Here is a 23,654-nt window from a genome sequence, read left to right as displayed (position 1 = left end):
CACAAGATAAAAAATAGTATTTGCATAAATTAATTGATATTTTGCTTTTTTAAGTAGCATATTTTTACTGATGTGTAAAGCTTTTTGTTATACTTTTAGTTTTAAAATTTGGAAAATAAGGCTTGACATTGAAAATTCAGTTTTTTTTCTTGTTTCAGCGAGATCTTACAAACAAAATTGATCCCGTTCATGTACATCTACGGACCACCCTCCATACAAATTCCAATCATTCCTTTAATTTTCTATTGAATTTTCTCCCCACAGCCGATGACGACGAGCACGTCGAAGAGGAAGAGGAAGAAGAGCGAATGCTGCGCGAACGGCTCAAGAAGCGCCAAAGCCGCCGCATGTCGTTCCATCCGAAGCGCTCGAGCAGCAGCAGCAGTTCGAGCAAATCCGAGGCCGAAACCGTCGCCAACGAGTCTTCCTCCGACGAGTACGAGGTGGAGATAAAGCCTGGTCCGGTGAAGGTGTCGGTAAAGGTGCGCAGCTCCAGCGAGAGCGAAGCTGGTTCGGATGCGTCCGGGAGTGAGACGGACGACGAGGAACGGTCGATGGACGCGAGGGCGTTGTCACCGCGGACGCGGATGTCGATATCGGGGATTCGGCCGGAGGACATGACGTCGGATGAGGACGATGAGATTATTATGCAGCGGAAGAAGACCGGTGGCAAGCGGAACGTGCTGGTTTCGGATGAGGAGGATGAGCAGCAAGGCGAGCGGGAGGATTCGTTTGACGAGAGTTTGCCGATGAGAAGTTTCGATGCGGAGGGGAATAAGCGCGAGTCGATTAGTTCGAAGCTGTCTTCAACGGTCGTTTCGGATGATGTTAAGGACACTAGTAGACGGGACTCGATCAGCACGAAGTTGTCATCGACGGCTGTTTCCGAGGAGGAGTTGAAGGATGAGCTGGGCAATTTGTCGATTGGAGGTCGACTGTCGACCAGCGTGCGTCAGTCGATCGGGAACAAGCTGTCTTCGACGGCGTTGAACTCTTCCGAGCAGCACACGTCCGATCTGAAGAGCGATGATACTTCGAGCATTGCATTGATAGAGAAGACGGCGGAGGTTGTGACGCTGTCCAGTGATGATGAAAAGCCGGACAAGCCGACGACGTTGGTGCAGTCGACGATTCGGGCGGCGTTCGCCAAGCAGCAGGTTTCGCAGAGCTTTTACGAATCTAAGCAACGGAAGCTGGCCGATTCGCAGCAATCGTTGGCCACGATGGAGAAGCTGATGCTGGCAAAGAACAGCCTGCCGGACAAGGGCGTCAATTTGATGAAGCGGATTGTTAAGGCGAAGGAGGAGCTTGCGGGATTGGCGAAGGAGTTGAACGGGCTGGAAGTGCAGGAATCGAAGAGTCTTCGGAACGAAATTCGGCAGAGTTTCGAAAGCACGAACAATTCGTTGACCAGCGCGAATGCCAGCGTAAAATCGGTCAAGGACGATGACAAGGTGATCAACATCTCGTGGGATGACATCAAGAAGGCCGCGGATCAGATCGTGCCGGTGCACACCGGAAAGCAGGGAATGGCCACGTTCGAGAACCAGAAAACGCTGACGATGGGCCGTTTGGAGACGCTGCACAAATCGATAGAAACCTGTCCGACGGAGGACACCTACGCGGAACCGCCAAAGCTGCTGAAGATTGAGCTGATGAACCATCAACTGCACGCGCTTGCGTGGATGATGTGGCGCGAAAGTCAGAAACCTCGCGGAGGAATCCTGGCCGACGACATGGGCTTGGGCAAGACGCTCAGCATGATTTCGTTGATCCTGAAATCCGCCGAAACGGACGATCCGGACAAAGAACTTGAGGAGAGCGACTCCGACGAGGAGGAGGACAACAACGCCGGTTGGAAAGCGAAAGGTCGTAAAGATTATTACGCTGGAGGAACGCTGGTCGTCTGTCCGGCCTCGTTGATGCGCCAATGGGAGGGAGAAATTACGACCCGGGTCGCGAGGAACAGCATGGCGGTCAGCGTGTATCACGGCACCAATCGTGACGCCAAATCGCGACATCTCGCCAAGTACGACGTGGTCATCACGACCTACAACATTGTCGCACGCGAGGGGAAAGGCGATCGTGGAGGTCTCTTCGGCGTCAACTGGGAACGAATCATCCTGGACGAAGCGCACACAATCCGTAACCACAAAACGGCCGTTTCGGTGGGCTGCTGTGCGCTAAAGGGTCGTTATCGCTGGGCCCTCACGGGAACCCCAATCCAAAACAAGGAAATGGACATTTACGCGCTGCTCAAGTTCCTCCGCTGTACGCCGTTCGACGATCTGAACCACTGGAAGAAGTGGATCGACAACAAAACCGCCGGCGGAATGGTTCGGCTCAACACGATCATGAAGTCGCTAATGCTGCGAAGAACCAAGCAACAACTGAAGGAAAAAGGCGCCATCCAATGCCTACCGGAGAAGAACATCGAACTCATCGAGGTGCAACTCTCCAAGGACGAAATGAACGTTTACCAGCGCGTCCTGCTCTACTCTCGAACCCTCTTCTCCCAGTTCCTGCACCAGCGTACCGAAAAAGAAAACGCCAACCACTACGGCTACGCCGGAAGCCAAGCAACCTACGCCCAGAACCGCCAACCCAACGGCGCGTTCGATCGCGTCCACCAAAAGCTCAAGCAGCTCCACACCAAGGACGACGTCAAGCAGCACGAGATTCTGGTTCTCCTCCTCCGCTTGCGACAAATCTGCTGCCACCCTGGTCTCATCCACAAAATGCTCGACGACGACGAAGGAAACTTCCACGACGTCAGCGGCAACAACGAAGAAGCCCCCGAGCTGGATCTGCTCGCCCAGCTAAACAACCTCAAGCTAACCGATCCCGACGACGCCGCCAACAACGACTCGACCGGCGCCCTGCGCGAACTCAACATCTCCGACCAACTGCCGGAAAACACGGAGGCCCTCTCGAAGGCGTCCTCCAAGGTGATGATGCGCTCGAATCCGGTCTTCGACATGGATCGGGTCAGCTCGAAAATTGGCGCCGTCATCCGGCTGCTGGACGAGCGGGTGCTCAAAACCAGCGATAAGGCCGTGGTCGTGTCCCAGTGGAGCAGCATGCTGGAGATTGTGGCGCAGCAGTTGCGCGTGAAGGGGGTGCGCTTTACGGCGCTGACCGGGGCGGTGCCGGTCAAGCTGCGCAACGATCTGGTGGTGGAGTTTAACAAGGAGGGCGCCGGACCGAAGGTGAGTGCGATTTGAGTTGTTTTATGAAATTTGCTCCATTCGATTGGGGGTTGTAACGCATTACTTATATGGTAACAGGCCTTAAAGTATCTATCGAGAAATTAAAAGAGGAGTTAAAATTGCTGTTTAATTGCTGTTAAGATTACCAGGGCACTTTGAAAAGTTTAACTCCATGTTGCACGCACACACTCTCACTTTTAATTTCTCGATATACAGCCTGCCGAACGATCGTCTTCCGTAGCGCTGTTGTTTGAGCGATACAGTTTTTGACGAATTATTCGAGCAGTTGCCCCCTCTCATTTCCCAAACCAATCCCCCAATGCCATGCCACACGAGCACGAGGGATCGATCCGAGGACGTGGAGATGAGCGAGATTGAGGGGAAATCTCGTTTATTTTTGACCCATCTAGAGATCGTTACCGATCATATAGCCCAATCTTCAGTTCGCATTTATCCTGAGAGCATGTGACCAAGTCGAAAGTGGCATTTGAAGCTATTCCCTGTGCATTGGGACGTGGCGTTACATCGTGCTACCATCTGGTTTTTTGAAGTGCAAGAGTGAAAAAGTGCTGAGTCATCGTCTAAAAATAGATGGCGTCCTATCTCGCCCAGCCCCAGCAAAATGAAGTCGATAATGTAATTGTAGGAGTTTTACGAGCAGCGGATTGAAATAAAGAACACGTCCGTGTCCGGAGAGAACTACTTTTCGAATGAATTTATTGTGTTATATACATTGGTATGTGTGTCTGTGTGTGTAAATAAATTCTGCACTGAAACGAATCGTCTTATGGACTTTGTGTAGTTGCTAGCACGATTGTGCCAACACTCCTCCTCAACGCAAAGAAGTTTACTTGACACCGAGTGTGTTACGGTGCAGCTCCAGCTTGGTCCGGTCCAGTGGTTTGGTCATGACGTCCGCGACCATTTCGTCTGTTGGCAAGTAACGGAGGTCAATGACTCCGCGCTGGTGAAGATCCTTGGTGAACGCGTACTTTGTGTCGATGTGTTTGGACCGACGTTCGACGCGATCCGACTCTACCATCTTGATGCAGGATTGGTTATCCTCCCACACCACAACGGATTCCTGGTTGTCCTCGGCGAGATCGTTAAGGAGTTTCTTTGCCCACAGCAGCTCCTGGCAACCTTCGGCAAGGGCGACGAACTCGGCCTCGGTGGACGATAGGGCGACGCAGGTTTGTTTGCGTGTCGACCAGCTCACCACTCCACCGCCGAATTTGATGATCAGACCAGAGTTTGACTTCCGGTCGCCTTCGTTACCGGCCCAGTCCGCGTCGACGAAGCACTCGAGTCCCGCATCTCCGTTACCAAGGTGCAGACGGAGGTCCTTGGTTCCTTTCAGGTATTTCAGGGTGCGTTTGGCTTCTGTCCAGTCGCGATCGCTGGGATTAGACACTTTCCTGCACAACAGCGAAGTTCCGATGCAGATGTCCGGCCGGGAGTTTACCGCGACGTACAACAAACTACCCACCAACGAACGGTACGACGTGTTTGTCGGCAAATTTGTCTCCTCCTTTTGTTTTACGTAGCCGGGGTCAAGCGGGATCTTGGACGGCTTAGCTTCCTCGCACCCGAACCGTCCGAGCAGCTTCTCGATGTAGCTACGCTGGTTCAGCGTGTAGTGGCCGTCGATCTTCTCGATGTGGATTCCGAGGAACTGGCGCAACTCTCCCAAAGTAGACAGCTTGAACTGCCCTTCCAGCGTTGTACGGATTCGGCTGAACTCCTTCTCGGAATGGCAGAAGATGACCATGTCGTCCACGTATATCGCGATGAAACTCATCTGCTTGTCCGTCTTCTTCACATAGAGGCACGTGTCCGCCACGCCGGGCTGGAATCCCATCTGCTTGAAGATGCCGTCGATTTTTGCATTCCAGACCCGCGCCGACTGTTTCAAGCCGTACAAACTGCGTTTTAGTCGGCACACCAGGTTGTCGTCCGACTGGAATCCCGGAGGCAACATGTCGTCCCGAGCGGCGATCGTCAGCAGCGTTCGTAGCGTTGTCTGTTTGGCGACAGGTGCAAACACCTCGTCGTAGTCAGTACCGTACCGCTGGGAGAAACCCTGTGCGACCAACCTGGCTTTGTGCCGCACGACGCGGCCACTTTCATCCTCCTTCTTCTTGAACGTCCACTTACAGCCGACGAGTTTCCTTCCGGGCGGCAGCTCCACGAGCTCCCAGGTCTGGTTTTCTTGCAGCGATTTGATCTCCTCCTTCATCGCTGCCAGCCAGGCGGCTTTCTCTGGACCTTGGACTGCTTCCAGGTAAGATCGGGGCTCCTGACAGTGTGCTTGGTCACGTTGGTTGCGTTTTGGTACCGCTCAGGTGGAATGCCCTTCGTGAGCCGGTCGGATCTTCGAAGTGGTGTTGTGCTGCCAGTTTTGTTGGTGGTATCTTCGGTGGACGAACTTGGCGAAACGTCACTGAAACCGTTGAACTCCTCTTCATCGGACAGTGCGGAGCGGAAGGATGCGTCCTCTTCTTCCGCGTCAAGTTCAGCTGGGTTGTCGCCATCCATAGGGCACTCGGGTTCTGCTTCCGGTGCTCTTTCTTGTTCCAGCGCTGGTTCATCGGGTTTCGGTACAGGTTTGTTGAGTACCGAATCGAAAACCACTGTCTCCTCTCGGCTGGTAACCGTGACCGGCTTCGCATCACCGTTCTGATGACCGACCTCAGCTGACGCACTTTCGACGAAACGCACGTCCCGACTGACAATCACCTTCTGTGTGCTTCGGTCCAGGAATCGGTAGGCTTTATGTTCCAGGGAGTAGCCGACGAAGGTGAGTTCCCGGGCTGTTCCAGTGAGCTTCTTCCGCTTTTCTTTCGGTACATGGACCCACGCTTTGCACCCGAAAACCTTCAGTTTCGCCACGTCCGGCTTGGTTCCGTGCCACATCTCAAACGGGGACGACTTCACGGCCTTTGTTGGAAGGAGATTTTGGAGATACACAGCCGTGCTCAGAGCTTCCGCCCAGTAGCACTGCGGAAGATTGGCGTCGAACAAGAGGCAGCGAACCATTTCGGTCAGGTAGCGGTTTTTGCGTTCCGCCACTCCGTTTTGTTGCGGACTGTAGCCCGCCGTGAACTGCGCCTGGATTCCCTCCTGCTTGTAGAAGTTGCGCAGCTTTTCGCCGGTGTACTCTCCTCCTTGGTCTGAGCGCACGGTTTTGGGTTTTCGGCCGAAGAGGGTTTTCACGAGGGCGACGTACTCGGCGATTCTGTCCGAAACCTCCGACTTGTTCCTCAGCAGGTAGAGCACACAGAAGCGGGAGTAATCGTCAATCATGGTCATGAAATAACGATACCCGCCAACGGAAGGTACTTCAACCGGGCCGCACACGTCGGTATGCACCAGGTCCAACGTCGCTTTGGTGCTGGTTGTCGACTCCGCGGGAAACGGTTTGCGTGAGCTCTTTCCTTTAACCCGGGCATGGTCTTCGGGTCTATATGACCCAAGAGCATGATAAAAGTTATCGTAACTTTTGACCTTTGGCACTTACAGAGCTGAAATTTTATGACTTTGTGCATCTTACCAAGACACACATTTGAGCCAAAAATGGACTTCCGGTGGCCACCGGAAGTGCCCCCCAGAAAAAAGTCACACTTATGGTACTCGGGTCTATATGACCCAGAAATGTTTTGGCTGCCAAAATTCGGAACCTTGACCGATTTTGGATGTCTTGGCCGCAAATGAAAGGTTAGAATGTCTACTTTGCGATTCCGACTGGCAGAACCGGTTTTGGGCACTGTGGCCACCGGGAACCTGCTACAACCGAAAAAAGTCCTTTTTGAGGCCCCGACTTTGAGGACCTGTATCTCCGGAACGATAACACATAGCGGGTTGCTTCCAGTTGCATTTGACGGGTAATAACCTCAACTTTAAGCTCCCGTAGAGATGATTTGTCAAAAGTGGACACCGGTTCCGTTAACCCGGAACATCCGAAAAACATGATTTTTTCAGCTTTTGTTATAAAATCAACACATTAGTCAATTTTTTCAACCGGATTTTTTGTAAATCATTACATTCCTATACTATATACTACCCCTGACTGTTTGGGATCGTTCCGGCCAAGTGTGGCCAATCCGGAACCGGTTCTAGGGTACCACCAAAACGGTTCCAATAATGGTATCGCTAGGAACCCGTCATGTTGCATATCAAACTTCATCAAATTGAAAATTATGACCATCTGAAGTCATTCCGATATCCTCTGACTCACCCTGGTCACTCCGGAACCGGTTACCGGTGGCCACTGGGGGACACTTCCGGAGTATGCAGGGAAGCATATCATGCGACATATCAAACTTCATGAAATTGAAAATTATGACCATCTGAGGTCATGCCGATATCCTCTGACCCAACCTGGTCACTCCGGAACCGGTTACCGGTGGCCACTGGGGAACATTGCCGGAGTATGCAAAGAACCCTACCATGCGACGTATCAAACTTCATGAAATAGAAAATTATGACCATCTAAGGACATGCCAATATCCTATGACCCAACCTGGTCACGCCGGAACCGGTTACCGGTGGACACGGGGGGACACTTCCGGAGTATGCAAAGAACCCTACCATGCGACGTATCAAACTTCATGAAATTGAAAACTATGACCATCTGAGGTCATGCCAATATCCTCTGACCCAACCTGGTCACTCCGGAACCGGTTACCGATGACCACTGGGGGACAATTCCGGAGTATGCAAGGAAGCATATCATGCGACATATCAAACGTCATGAAATTGAAAATTATGACTATCTAAGCTCTTGCCATATCCTATGACCCAACCTGGTCACGCCGGAACCGGTTACCGGTGGACATGGGGGGACACTTCCGGAGTATGCAAAGAACCCTACCATGTGACATATCAAACGTCATGAAATAGAAAATTATGACTATCTAAGGTCATGCCAATATCCTCTGACCCAACCTGGTCCCTCCGGAACCAGTTACCGGTGGACACGGGGGGACACTTACGGAGTATGCAAGGAAGCATATCATGCGACATATCAAACTTCATGAAATAGAAAATTATAACCATCTAAGGTCATGCCATATCCTATGACCCAACCTGGTCACGCCGGAACCGGTTACCGGTGGACATGGGGGGACACTTCCGGAGTATGCAAAGAACCCTACCATGTGACATATCAAACGTCATGAAATAGAAAATTATGACTATCTAAGGTCATGCCAATATCCTCTGACCCAACCTGGTCCCTCCGGAACCAGTTACCGGTGGACACGGGGGGACACTTACGGAGTATGCAAGGAAGCATATCATGCGACATATCAAACTTCATGAAATAGAAAATTATAACCATCTAAGGTCATGCCAATATCCTATGACCCAACCTGGTCACGCCGGAACCGGTTACCGGTGGCCACTGGGGGACACTTCCGGAGTATGCAGGGAAGCATATCATGCGACGTATCAAACTTCATGAATTTGAAAATTATAACCATATAAGGCGGTGGTCACCAAAATGCGGCCTGCGGGCCGTATGTGGCTAACCGAGGTCTTCTGTACGGCCTTCGGGATGGTTTTGAAATTATTTTGGAATCCGGCCCACTTTGCGTTCTCATATGAAGTTCGCTAGAGAAATCATGAACTAAGTTTCTTTAAAAAGAAAAATATGTTTTTTTTGACGAAATAACCATAATTGATTTCTGATTTCTATAATATTTATAAGGTCATGGGAAGTATTAAACTAGTGGTGCCTTATTTTCCTGTAGAATTTATAAAGCGATTAAATTTCTAAATTTGGAAATAATGAATATGAAACATTCATTCCTTTAAAAATATAAAATTATGAATGTGATAGTGTGACAAAAACTTTGTATTATCTGGGAATCACGTTGCTAAAAATACTAAGAATAAATAAATATCAAACAGTTCTAAACATCAGATCACTTTCTGACTAAAACTTGTTAGAAATATTGAATAAGGAAATTATAAAATATGAATTCCGAGCTAATATTTTTTTGGTTCAATTTTGTTATCCTAAAAAATCGACAGAACATAAAAATTCAATTTGATTATATTTTTGATTTTTTTTTGTGCCCGAATCTTTGATTCAAAATGAAACGAGAAAACTGTACTTCGTACGAAAAGATCTTAAAAAATTTCAAAATCATTGAAAAAACACTTTTTTATCTTGTTCAATAATACAAATTTTTCGAACCAAAATAAACTTCTAAATTTCAATAAATATGATTTTTTCCTATAACATACGGATAATTCAAAACTTATTACGAACGAAGTTGACTTTATAGCTTTCGGCCACCATTGCTAGTACCAACCACTAGTGTCTTCCTTTTTATCTACAAGGACTTCGCCGCCCTGGGCTCCTAAGTGTATGAAAGTATGGCACGGAGCGACGGCGCCGAATACCCATATTTACGCAAAGAATTATAAAATCAAAACTTATTACTGTTTCTTCAAAATTCACTCAAAAAATCATTGAAAAAATGTTCAAAACATTCAAAGCTTAAATGGAACAATCAAACCAAATGTGTTCGCAAAACCAAGAAAATAATTATAAACAAAAAAAAGCTAATATAAATATAACAAAAAAATATTTTTTTTTAAAGTGAAATATTGTCGAATTGTACAACATTTATATTTTAAAACATGAGAAAAATTTATGAAGAATGTTGATTTTTTTTCAATTGATTATGTATAATTGGTGACAATTTCTAAGTTGTCAAAAATTTAGTTGTTTGTCAAAATTTCAATTTCAAACTATTCTACTCTACAACTTATTTTTTATTTATATGTTACATGTTGCCCACGACTCTGGGGCAAATTTCCAAATAAGCCCGCGATGATCAGCTGGCTGAGGGCCACTGATCTAAGGTCATGCCGATATCCTCTGACCCAACCTGGTCACTTCGTAACCGGTTACCGGTGCCAGTGGGGGACACTTCCGGAGAATTCAAGGAAACATATCATATCATGAAATTAAAAATTATCATCATCTAAGGTCATGCCAATATCCTATGACCCAACTTGGTCACTCCGGAACCGGATACGGGTTGCCACTGGGGGACACTTCCGGAGGGTCTGTAAGTTAGGTAATTTTGGAAGGTTCAACTAAATTTATCTACTACAGAAAATTAAAACCACCATCAATTAAATGGTTCCGGAATGGTAATCGGGCTCGGTTGTGTAGCTGCTAGTGTGATTGCGTCCACATTTCTTGTGACGAGTAATGTGTCATCACGCCTTCTATCGGATGGGGAAGTAGAACGTCGGTTCCAGCCTCAGTTGTTGTACGGTCATTTGATCATTCCAGTTTTCTCCCTGCTTTAATTACAATCAACACTCCAAACCAAGCCTGCTCCGGTGGAGTCGCTGGCGGCAGTTGGACTCCCAATCAAAGGTCGTCAGTCCGAACTCTGGGATGGAAGGTTCTTTGGAAAATGAAAAGGATTTGGTGCTCTCCTCATTAAAACCTTTTAAATCTTAGGTTCGAGAAGAAACTTCAAACTTGGTTCTTTGCATGTTTCACAAATTTCCTCCATTCCCAACCCATTTTCGGTTCCAAATTAATTAGGATGGGCCGGAGGACATCGCCACCAGAAATTGTCTCCCAGTGGCCAGGTTGGATTAAAAAACGTGGGCAAGACCTTTGGTGGTCATAATTTGCAATTTCATGAGGTTTGATATGTCTCATGATATGCTTCCTTGCATACTCAGAATTGTCCCCAGTGGCCACCGTTAACCGGTTCCGGCGTGACCAGGGTGAGTCAGAGGATATTGGCATGACCTCAGATGGTCATAATTTTCAATTTCATGAAGTTTGATATGTCGCATGATATGCTTCCCTGCATACTCCGGAAGTGTCCCCCAGTGGCCACCGGTAACCGGTTCCGGCGTGACCAGGTTGGGTCATAGGATATTGGCATGACCTTAGATGGTCATAATTTTATATTTCATGAAGTTTGATATGTCGCCTGATATGCTTCCTTGCATACTCCGTAAGTGTCCCCCCGTGTCCACCGGTAACCGATTCCGGCGTGACCAGGTTGGGTCATAGGACATTGGCATGACCTTAGTGGTCATAATTTTATATTTCATGAAGTTTGATACGTCGCATGGTAGGGTTCTTTGCATACTCCGGCAGTGTTCCCCAGTGGCCACCGGTAACCGGTTCCGGAGTGACCAGGTTGGGTTAGAGGATATCGGCATGACCTCAGATGGTCGTAATTTTCAATTTCATGAAGTTTGATATGTCGCATGGTATGCTTCCCTGCATACTCCGGCAGTGTCCCCCAGTGGCCTCCGGTAACCGGTTCCAGCGTGACCAAGTTGGGTCATAGGATATTGGCATGACCTTAGATGGTCATAATTTTCAATTTCATGAAGTTTGATACGTCGCATGGTAGGGTTCTTTGCATACTCCGGCAGTGTTCCCCAGTGGCCACCGGTAACCGGTTCCGGAGTGACCATGTTGGGTCAGAGGATATCGGCATGACCTCAGATGGTCATAATTTTCAATTTCATGAAGTTTGATATGTCGCATGGTATGCTTTCCTGCATACTCCGGAAGTGTCCCCCAGTGGCCTCCGGTAACCGGTTCCGGCATGATCAGGTTGGGTCATAGGATATTGGCATGACCTTAGATGGTCATAATTTTCTATTTCATGAAGTTTGATACGTCGCATGGTAGGGTTCTTTGCATACTCTGAAAGTGTCCCCCAGTGGCCACCGGTAACCGGTTCCGGCGTGACCAGGGTGAGTCAGAGGATATCGGAATGACTTCAGATGGTCATAATTTTCAATTTCATGACGTTTGATATGTCGCATGATATGCTTTCCTGCATACTCCGGAAGTGTCCCCCAGTGGCCACCGATAATCGGTTCCGGAGTGACCAGGTTGGGTCAGAGGATATCGGCATGACCTCAGATGGTCATAATTTTCAATTTGATGAAGTTTGATATGCAACATGACGGGTTTCTAGCGATACCATTATTGGAACCGTTTTGGTGGTACCCTGGAACCGGTTCCGGATTGGCCACAGTTGGCCGGAATGATCCCAAACAGTGAGAGGTAGTATGTAGTGTGCGTATGTAATGATTTACAAAAAATCCGGTTGAAAAAATTGACTAATGTGTTGATTTTATAACAAAAGCTGAAAAAATTATGTTTTTCGGATGTTCCGGGTTAACGGAACCGGTGTCCACTTTTGACAAATCAATTCTACGGGAGCTTAAAGTTGAGGTTATTACTCGTCAAATGCAACTGGAAACAACCCGCTATGTGTTATCGTTCCGGAGATACAGGTCCTCAAAGTCGGGGCCTCAAAAAGGACTTTTTTCGGTTGTAGCAGGTTCCCGGTGGCCACAGTGCCCAAAACCGGTTCTGCCAGTCGGAATCGCAAAGTAGACATTCTAACCTTTCATTTGCGGCCAAGACATCCAAAATCGGTCAAGGTTCCGAATTTTGGCAGCCAAAAACATTTCTGGGTCATATAGACCCGAGTACCATAAGTGTATGTACGAAACGAAGACCATGGCCAGGTTAAGGCAGCTTCCACAGGGCTCATCAACTCCGCAGTCGAACACTCTCAACCCACTTGCTAGGTTTTCCGCCTCCATCCGTGCGATGGCGGCCAGGTCCCGGTGACCGAACCTTCTGTGCCAAACGTGCTTGCAGTCCTTGTTGTGGTGTCCACTGGCGGCATACGCGACTTCCTCCGGTTGTTTCAGGTGGTACAATCCTTGCTTCAGCACGCCGACCGCTACCGTTGTCTCGCCTCGCAGGATCCGGCAACCACCAGCGTCGAACAACACTTTTGCGTTCTTTTTCACTATTGCCGGTACTGATAATAAGTTCATGGCAAGACCAGGGGTGTACAGCGCGACACTAATGTTAACTTCAGTTGGCTGTCCTTTTTCATCACAACAAATAATCGTGCCACACCCTTGGCCTTCCACTTTTGCGAATTTTCCATCGGCAAGTTTAACGCACTGCACTTCACTGTTTTTCAGTTCACTAAAAAAAACACCGATCCGCAACTGTGTGGCTGGTAGCCCCGGAGTCAATGACCCACGGCTTAGTGACGTCAGCTACAGCACCGCCGCCGGCGACAAAAGCGAAAGAGACGCTGTCCTCCTTCTTCGGCTTTGTTCTTCTCGCCTTTGTGTCGCCGTCCACGTGGCGACCACGCTGCGGGCACTCGTATTGCTTGTGGCCCTCCATTTTGCATCGGTGGCAGACCAGCGTCTTCTTCTTGCTGCTGCGTCCGTAAGCACCGACTTTCAGTGCAGAATCACTTCCGGCGGATCCCTGCCGTTTCGCGACCTCGTCCAGTAGCTTTCGCTTGACGAGTTCCAGAGTAAGATCAGCGTCAGAACGGCTCTCGAGAGCCGTAGTCAGGGTGTCGAAACTTCGCGGCAGACTTCTTAAAATCATCGCGACTTGAAGAGTGTCCGCAAGCGGTTGTCCGGCATTTTTCAACCGATCGAAGAGTTCCTCCATAGCGAACAGATGTTCCGCCATGTCCTCGCCATCCGCGAACCGTTTATCGCAGATTCGCTTCAAGAGCGAAACTTTTGAGGTTAGCGTCGTCTTCATGTGATGCTCTTGCAACGCTGTCCAGACGGCCTTCGAGGTCGCAGCTCCACGGATCAACCCGTGTTGGTTATCCTCGATCAGTAGGCCGACGGTGGCCCGCGTCTTAGCGTCCAGCGCCTTCCACGTCTCATCACTTTCCGCAGCTGGCTTCGTGCCAGGATCGACACAACGCCACAAGTCCTCGCGAACAAGGAGAAGTTCCACTTTGAATCTCCATGCAGAATAATTATCATTATTCAGCTTCTGAATGCTAAAGCGATTAGCGTCCATTTTCACGAGAAAACTATTCGATTTTCGCGATAAAACAAGTAAATTCGCGACACGCGGTCAACTTTTGCAATGGCGTCGAAAATTTCTTTTGTTCCTCCGATTTCTACGTCGAACTCAGGCCCATAACCTGTAGGAGTTTTACGAGCAGCGGATTGAAATAAAGAACACGTCCGTGTCCGGAGAGAACTACTTTTCGAATGAATTTATTGTGTTATATACATTGGTATGTGTGTCTGTGTGTGTAAATAAATTCTGCACTGAAACGAATCGTCTTATGGACTTTGTGTAGTTGCTAGCACGATTGTGCCAACAGTAATCAGTCTCGATGGGGAAAAAGTGGAAAAACGTGGACTAAAAATAGCGACGCCATCCCCCTATTGTTGCAGAGTTCTTCAACGCTCAGACTCAGTCGCCAACAGATCATCCGAGAGATTGGATGGGATGGGTTTTGGGGAGGCATGGGACTTGACAACAAATCAATTCCCGCAGCAGCCGAAATCCCCACTCGGCCGCCACCTACCCCTTTTGCCTCGCCAGATGGGTTTCAAGCCATCGACCTTCCGCTTACAAAACAAAACCCGTACCACTTGACCACGGGAGCTCGACCCCTAATGAGATTAAGAGTTTGTGAGAACAGAATCGATTTTGTATGGGAGAAGACTACAAGAGAAAAAGGAGCACGGGTTAAATTCTTCAAAAACAAAAAGTGCTACGTTATTTGTGGATGACGCGTTAAGGAGGTGTTAGACTATTTTCGATCTCACTAGGTTTTTTGGCCAAATTTTTCCTAGTTTTTGTTTGATTGCATTAGAAGAACCTTCTGTTACTAAGCGGTTAATGAAAAGGAAATAGTTGCGAGGGACACCACAAGTTGTAAAATGGTTATTTCGGTAAAAAAAAATGCAGGCAAACAGTCAAAAAGTGCGAGTTTGTTTGTTTGTCGTAGTCTCACACCTCCTTTACTTTATAATTTTCCAGTTCTATTTTTTTGAAAAAGCAGTTTTTATTGGTGATTCTGCTTTTTATGTTCAAATTTATTTATGTTAAGTAATTTGGAAACGTTTTATAGCCTTTTTAAGTTCTAAGATAAATACAAAATTGAGGAGTGAAAATAACTAATGAGAATATGTGAATAGAGCAATTGTTTACGAAATCGGTCTTTTCTTTAATTTTAATTTTTGTATTTTCCAATCCTGCTGTCTTTGGTACGCCCAAAGAAGCCATTTTGCATCATTTGGTTGTCCATATAATTTTCCTTACAAATTTGGCAGCTGTCCATACAAAAATGAAATATGAAAATTCAAAAATCTGTACCTTTTGATAAGGGCGTCCAATTTTCCCGGGTTTCTAATTTCCCGGGAAACGGAAAAAATATTTTTGAAATCCCGGGATTTTTTTTAACTTTCATAAAATATATGTTTTCATTGAATTTGTTATGTTTTTCAAGCTTACAATCATAGAATTAGCTAAATACTGGTACTTGGTGATAATCTTTACTTCAATATAAACAAGAACAGCAGTTTTTTTTTGTTAGTTTAAAGAATATAAAAAAAGTTTTTTGTTCTTATGCTTTGAATTTTTAATGAATCGCAATTTTTAATCCAAAGTGATTTAACTTATTTCATATTAATAATCATGAAATACTTATTAATATATTTCTTTAATTTTTTACAAAAGCTAAAAAATTTCATTGAAACTGTAAAAAAAAAACAAGAAGCGAAAACAAATAAAATGAAACCATCCAATGTAAAATTTTAGAAATGTTTAGAATTTCATATTTTATATTAAACATATTTTTCAAAATATCTTTAAGTCACTACCGCCAACTGGGGGAAATCGGGTCTGCAGTCTGAAAAGGTACAGGATATTTTACAGCAATAAATTTTAAAATTTGTGTACTAATTGTTTTGTTAATTGGGTCCTAAAATTAAGCTTAAATTTTTGGATATTATTGCTCAGAGCGATAAAGCTTATTTTTCTTTGTAAAATGACTCTTTGTACGACTGCAAAGGATTTAAAATGAATTTTTAAATCAATTTTGAAAAATCATCTTCGCGATCCTTCTTGACAGATAAGGTCCTACTAGACAGCTCGTTCCAAGAGGGCCATAGTTGGTCCATCGAAAAAATGTTGTATTGTCAATTTATTTTTTTTGCATTTAAATGAAAAAGTGGTCAGAAATGGTTTTTAATCGTGTTTTTTACCGATGTACATTAAAATTTATATAGGGCTTTACTGCCCATGTTCGCATAAATGTCCCATATGCAAAAACAGCAAGCTGAGAAAAACGCATTTGAAGTTTGTACCATACATAAGGCTACGTGTTAAGTTTTCGCGAAAAACTGGATTTCCTCCTGATTTCTTGAACAAAGTACTGGATGTTATAGGCTCTTTCGAAAGAGCACACAATTTTGAATCAAACTGCATCAATAACTAGACATCGATGAAAATGCATATGGGAAATTTATGCGATCAGGGGTAGTTTAGGACCCAATTAAAAATATCAGAACATTATGCTGTCTTAATTCGTTACTATTGTCCTAATTTGCTCCAAATGCAGATTTTTGATAAAAATTAATTGAATATGATTTTTTCAAGTTTAAAATAAATTAAAAAAAACGTAAATCTTTAAAAAATAAATAAAATATAATGAAAAATATTTTAAGTGCTAGGCATTTTGCGGATCCGTAAACTAAAATTTTAATAATTTTCCCTTATCAGCCAAATAAATGTTGATATATGCCGAATACAAATTTGCTTATGCTTTTAACCCAAATCTGAGTTTCCAGACCAAAAAATGTTTTTTTTTTCAATTTCGGGAATTCCCGGGACAAAATATAAAAAATCCCGGGATTCTGGAATTCCCGGTTTAGGGAAAACCCTGGGTTTTTATCCCGGGAATTCCCGGGATGGACGCACTACTTTTGAGGGAATTTTTTGATCGATTTGGTGTCTTCGGCAAAGTTGTAGGTATGGATAAGGACTACACTGTAAAAATATGATACACAGTACACCAATTTCCAGAATGTGCAAAAAATCTTTGACATAGTTATGAATCAATACTGATTTAAAAAAAATAGAAATATTGGTCACACAAAATTTTCAACTTCATTTTTCGGTGTAAAATTGGAATTAAAATCAGAAAAATTGATGTTTTCTGAGTCTCACCCAAACAACCCACCATTTTCTAATGTCGATATCTCAGCAACTAATGGTCCGATTTACAATGTTAAAATATGAAACATTATTCGTGAATTTTTCCGATCTTATCCGTTTTTTGACAAAATCAGTATTGATTCAAAAAATCCTAACTCAGTCACGAATGTTTTGCACAGTCTGGAAATGTCTGGAAAGTTGTCATTTATATCCCCTAAAATATATAAAAAAAATAGTGTTTTTGCAAACTAGGTCTAAGTGAAAAAAAGTGAAATTATTTTTTTTATCGTGTATAATTTTTTTCAACTACAACCTACAACTTTGTCGAAGACAACACATCGATCAAAAAAATCCTTTAAAAGATACATATTTTCGAAGAGAGCTGTCAAATTTGTATGGAAAATTATATGGACAAACTATTGATGAAAAATGGCTTCTTTGGGCATACCAAAGGCAACTAAAAAGTTTCAGCCAGATAAAAAAATACAAAAAAATCGAATGACCGGAATCTCAGAAAATTGCTCAATAAAGGAAGCATTTTTGCCCTCCTCACCTTACTGAGGAAAGGCTATAAAATCACTCGAAAAATGAACTTATTAATTTGACCTCGTAGACCCAACTTCACGTATACATATCGACTCAGAATCATGTTCTGAGCAAATGTCTGTGTGGATGTGTGTAGGTGGGTGGACAGAAACTCGATCCGTCTTGGGGTCCCATAGGTCTCTATTTAAAATCAGCAAGTTTAGTTAAGTACTTCAAAAGTTATGCTAAAAAACGATTTTGGCGTATGTCCAGAAGATTGTAAAAAGGGTGGTTTTTGCAAGAAAACCTATCATGTTATACATTTATTAAAAAGACCTTTCCAATGAGCCCAAAACATTGAAGATCTGACAACCCTATTAAAATTTATTAGCACTTAAGTGTTATTTATAAACTTTTGGGAGGCCGGATTTCAGATATTGTGATAGAAATATTGTCTGAATCTTCCATATTGTTGGATAGGTTTTTAATCAGTCCTTGCCGATGATCCAGAGATATTGAAGGTCTGCGAACCCTATCAAAGGAACAGATTAATAAAGTTTTGTTAATTTTGTTAATTTGTTAATCATTGTTAAGGGGGAATGTTGCTATTTTTACTGAATGTATTGACTTAATGAATGTGAGGAAGACACCAACCACCTAAAGGTGGATTAAGTAACGTTTTAAATCAAATGTCGATGCTAAAAATTTGGGGTGAAAACTTGAACCACGTACGAAAGCAAAAGTATTCCAATAACCGGCATTCGTATGTTGTGACTGAGTGGAATCACCCCTACAAAAAACAACGTTTGTTTGTTCGTTTCCCGCGCAACGTTCCGCTCCACTAGCCCAAAGAGGAAGCGACGGGTGATTCACCCGTCGTTACCATAGTGGCCGTAGCAAGAGGTTGGTCCGCTGTTTTGCGATTCCAAACAACAAGCCGTTCATTCCGCCGAGAACCGTCACCGCGAGTGGGTCCACTTTGTGGCCTTTCGAGATCTACCTTAGAGTTGTTGTTGTGTCACCCAGAATGTCCAACCGTACGTTCAACCTGCTGTGGACCAGTTCCCAGAAGGACCTGGAGAAGCTCGGAGTGAACGACTTTGAGTACCAGGCCATCGAAGCGCAGCACGATCGCACCGAAATCCAGGGGCACGTGTACGAGCTGTATCTGCGGTACATTGTGATCGCGAACAAGCTGGAGGAGATCTACGACCAGATTGTGCAGCCGCAGAAGCGGATCTTGATCCGGAAGCTGCTGGATAACTGTTTGGGGCGGGTGTTGGAGCTGAAGCATGATCTGGTGGTGATTGATATGAACGAGTTTAGCTATAACGATGCGGTGGTGGAGAAGCTGGGGCTGACGCCGCTGGTGATGGAGCTTAATGTGCCGAAGTACTTCCGGCGCGAGAAGGAGGAGATGCTGAACGAGCGGAAGAAGTTTATGGACGACATACTGAGACGGATTGGGGCGTTGGACGAGGAGGTTGTGGAGGAGGAATGGTCCGAGTTGGACGCGATAAAGATAATTCAGACGCACGAGCGAGCTAGGCAGGGCAGGTTGAGGGCACAGTTTATGAAGGAGTTGAAGTTGTTGAAGGAGAAGGGCAAGCCGGACAGTAGTAGGGACAAGTCGACGACGGGGTTGAACGCGGCGATGAAGATTCAGAAGGTTTGGCGAGGGTACGCGACGAGACGACAGACGCGACGACGCAAGGCGGAAGAAATGATCCTGATAGGAATGATTCCACCCCAGGTCACGACTGCGCGATCGGCGGTTGACGAGCTGGCCGAAGCAAAGTTGCAACGGTACGACCAGCAAAAGGAGTTTCAAGAGGAGTACGAGAAGAGTTTGGTGCGGGTGAAGGAGGAGATTTACACCAAACAGGGTGCCGCCATGAAGGAGGACATTGCCGATGAAATCCGGACGTGGTTCAAGGAGTATCAGAAGCGAACCGGTCGGTTGCCGGATTTTCCATCGGAGGAAGCCGGCGGTTCCCGCCATCTGCTGAGCCGGCAGGCCACCGAGAGTGAGATGAGCCGGTCTTCCGTGATGTCCTCGCGCGAGAGTAAGCTCAAGTCGGCCAAAGATCCGAACAAGCAGCAGAAGCGGCCTGGGGAGGTTTCGCTCGAGGAAGGATTGGATAAAGCATTTAGACCGATGCAATCCGCGTTTCTTCCGGAGATTAAGAATGGCATTGATGAGTATAATGAGATTTGGAAGGGCAAAGACGAATCACACAACCTAAGACAGACGTACTATGACGACATGATTTACGAGGAAAAGTACGCGGACGTAGAGGCCGAGTTGAGACGTATCGTGGACGATATAATGCGGCAGGAGTTGGATCTGCTGCAGGTTGCACTGGATAGAGATCGAGCCCAGAAGGGAAAGAAAACCAAGAAGGGCAGTAAGAAGGCTCGACGGAGTGGCAAAAAGGGCAAGAAGAAACGTGAGAAAGATTTGACCCCCGATCGCACGACGGAGTCTCTGTTTGAGGAGCTGCTCACGAACGGCATAATTAAAAAGTTTCCCGAAACTCCGATCAACTCCTTTGTGGGGGATTTAAGCTACGCCGCTCGGAGCGCACTAAATCCCTCCCCGGGAGACGTTCGTCACCTCATCAAACAGTACTGCATCCTTCCACTGGGTTCTGAGACCATCCGCAATTTTGGACCGTGCATAAAGTCGTTGCTGGTCGCCGGTCCGAAGGGTTCGGGAAAGACGGCTCTAGTTCACGCAATCTGCACAGAAACCGGATCGGTGCTGTTCGACATCAGTCCGGCCAACATTGCTGGGAAATATCCCGGCAAGTCGGGCCTCATCATGCTGATGCACCTGGTGTCGAAGGTTTCTCGGCTGCTGCAACCGTCCGTCATTTACTTTGGCGATGCCGAGAAACCGTTCATGAAGAAGGTCCCCAAAACGGACCGCACCGATCCGAAGCGGCTGAAGAAGGACCTGCCGAAGCTGATCAAGAACATCAACCCCGAAGATCGGATCATGCTAATCGGCACGTCCAACTGTCCGTGGGAGGCGGACATGAAGCTCATGATACAGACCTACCAGCGTTTCATCTACATTCCCCGACCGGATTACGGTGCGCTATCGTACGCCTGGAAGGAAATGTTAAGCCAGTACAGTGGCGTCCCACGGCAGTTTGACACGGGGGCGATGGCCAAGATCTCGGACGGCTACACTGTGGGCTCGGTGGCGCGCTGCATCCGGGAGGTCATCACGTGCAAGCGGATGCTGCAGCTGCGGACGCAACCGCTGACGCATCTGGAGCTGATCAACGCGCTGAGGTTTGGGCCCCGAAGTGATTCCAGTGGTCAGAGGTTGCAAAATTCAGTGGGAAAGCTGTTTTTTTTTTGGAAAAATCTAGCAGTTTTGGAAGTTATTTATTTTGGTTTCTTTTCATTGCCTTAGAGCTCGGAAGGCACTTCGACGGGGGTTTTTTTTATATACTCAAATTATCATAATTTGCGATACGGATAGTAAACGTGGCGAGTATTTGAATAGAGTTTCACAAAATCAGTGCTATTGGATTATTCGTCCCATGTGGCCCGATTCGCCCCAAATGATGATACTTTCTTTAATTCATTGATATCTTTCATTTTACACTGGATGAATGGATATTGGATATTTTGCATTTCGCACTGGATGATTTTTTAAAGCATTTTATGGTAAAATAGTTTTTTAGCGTTTCTTTACAAAATGAGGCTCTTTGCATAATAAAGCAGGGCTGTAAAGATTTTCACTGCTCTTCTTTCCGTCGCGAGATTTTCAGCACCAAAAATTGACGGTCTCTATCACGTGTCTACATAATCCCGTTTGACATTCTCTTTTTCTCTCTCATTCTCACGTTCAAAATTATCCCCCCTCAACTGATCGTAGCTACATAAGCTGCCGCAAAACAAAATTTTCCAACAAAGTCTAACGGTACGTAATGCGGGCTCGGTTCCCAATCCCGCTCTCGCGCTCTTTCATTGCCGTTTTCTGAGAAAACAAAATAATCTTTGGCGAGAGTACGTGATCGAGGAAAAGAGAAGGAGTGATAGAAAGAGAATGCTCTTTTTGGCAATCACGAGATAAAAGAAGAAAACTCACAAGCTATAGTTACGGTACATAGCTATACTCTCTGTTATTTTGGTGCAGGAATCATCAAATGATATTTTTTTCTATCACTCATTTACAACAGTGTCTTCCAGAAATAATTATTTTCATGATTTCTAATAATTTGCATATTTTTAAAAATGTGATTTGCATAATTTTTAAAATGTAAGAAGCATTTTGTGATACTATCTGCTTTTTACGAAAATTTTATGGACTATCTTCGATAACATTATCGATGATAAAATAATCGTTCTCAACAACCCATTATTTCCGTCGGACAATTTTCAAAGCTGCTAGATTTTTCAGAAATTAAATTTCTCGCTTGTTTTTTTATTGCAACCTGTACAGTACACCCAGACTTTTGAAGCCAAATCTATAAACAACATTGACAGTACCTTTGACATTGCATGCTAAAAAGTGAAATGACATAAACGCAAAAAAAAATAAATGATTGTTTGGGTTTTGAAAACAGTGCTCTATGATTACAAAACTATGCATTGGTTAGCGTTGACGTCGCATCAAGTGTCAGAAAAGCTGTCAATTCACGTTATGATTTGGCATCCGCATTTGAGGTCAGAAGTCTATCGTTTGGGTGTACCCACTGTGCAAATGGGCGTTGAATCTCCAGCTCGCGATCCAACACTACTAATCGGACACCACATCTTTTCGATGAAGCGCCCTGGAACCGGTCTACAAGGAGGAGGAGGAAGCGTTCATGTACTGGTGGTGCAAGACGCCCCTCGGAAGGCGCCGCTCGAAGCAGATGGAGATGGAACACGAGGCCCGCATGGAGATCGAGAACGTCCAGAAGGCGAAGAAGAAATAGTGTTTTTGTGCTGCGTGCCGTTTGTTTTGTTGTTGTTTTCGAATAAAGTTCACCGTTTTCTGTCTTGCGTGACATCTCACACACACACGAATCAAGTTTTTTTTTGCGTTTTCCGTGAAGAGTTGCAAATTATTTAGTCATTGTCAAAGATTTGAAGTTAAAGTCTTTGCCGCTTCTTTCCAGATTATGCTGCTCTCGTTGACGGCAGGCGGCGTCGGCCTGAACCTGGTCGGAGCGAACCACCTGATGCTGCTGGATCTGCACTGGAACCCGCAGCTGGAGGCGCAAGCCCAGGACCGCGTGTACCGGGTGGGCCAGAAGAAACCCGTCTACATCTGGAAGTGAGTCGTTTCTACACTACTTTAAACCAAGTTTTTGACAATCCCGCTTTCAAACAGGTTCATGTGCACGGACACGGTTGAGCAGAAGATCATTGGGCTGCAGCAGAAGAAGCTGGACCTGGCGACGCAGGCCCTCACCGGCACCAAGCACACTGGCAGCAAGCTCACGATAGATGACCTCAAGTCGCTGTTTGGGTTGTAGACAAATCTCTCTCTCGGAAAGCAGCAGTTTGTGGCCGTTGAATCTGTGATATCCGCGTGTTTGGGATTTCCACCTTGAGAAGCAGAATCAGAAGCGAGTGTCGTTGGATCGATTTGGTGTTTCGTAATGTATTTTATTGATTCGATGTACTGTTTTATTCTTAGAGTTTAGAAATAGAAACGAGAGTGGTGTTGCCCACATTCCAAAACCATGGTAAGGAACTGTTTGCGATTTTGTTTATTTGCTCGGAAAGAAACTTAGACCTGGTTGTACATCGTATTTTGTTCAAACTACAAAAAATAACACAAACTTTTTTTTTATTCTGTGTTTGTTTGTACACACTTGTGCGTTGGTTTCAACTATCTTTTGATTGTGGTGATAATTTGGTGATGATAACATATTTGATCAACT

At 45.6% G+C, this 23,654-nt stretch overlaps 1 protein-coding gene across 2 annotated transcripts in view; it reads left to right on the top strand.

The window, feature by feature from the left end:
* Window positions 1-23,464, top strand: part of LOC6037683 (transcription termination factor 2) — a 29,202-nt gene extending 5,738 nt beyond the window's left edge. Inside the window, exons 1-4 of one of the 2 annotated variants that reach the window (XM_038252320.1) lie at window positions 18,699-21,063; window positions 22,550-22,676; window positions 22,884-23,041; window positions 23,099-23,464. In XM_038252320.1, coding sequence (XP_038108248.1) covers window positions 18,788-21,063; window positions 22,550-22,676; window positions 22,884-23,041; window positions 23,099-23,243 — 2,706 coding nt within the window. In that variant the 5' untranslated portion in view covers window positions 18,699-18,787 and the 3' untranslated portion in view covers window positions 23,244-23,464. Of the gene's footprint in view, window positions 1-264; window positions 3,210-18,698; window positions 21,064-22,549; window positions 22,677-22,883; window positions 23,042-23,098 lie in introns of those variants that run through there. The other variant, XM_038252319.1, reaches the window with a different exon arrangement.
* Window positions 23,465-23,654: the final 190 nt, after the last annotated feature.

This window comes from Culex quinquefasciatus, chromosome 2 (genome assembly GCF_015732765.1).
Source record: "Culex quinquefasciatus strain JHB chromosome 2, VPISU_Cqui_1.0_pri_paternal, whole genome shotgun sequence".
Taxonomy (NCBI): domain Eukaryota; kingdom Metazoa; phylum Arthropoda; class Insecta; order Diptera; family Culicidae; genus Culex; species Culex quinquefasciatus.
Note: the sequence above shows the minus strand (reverse complement) of the source record. Positions and strands in the feature narration are given on the sequence as shown.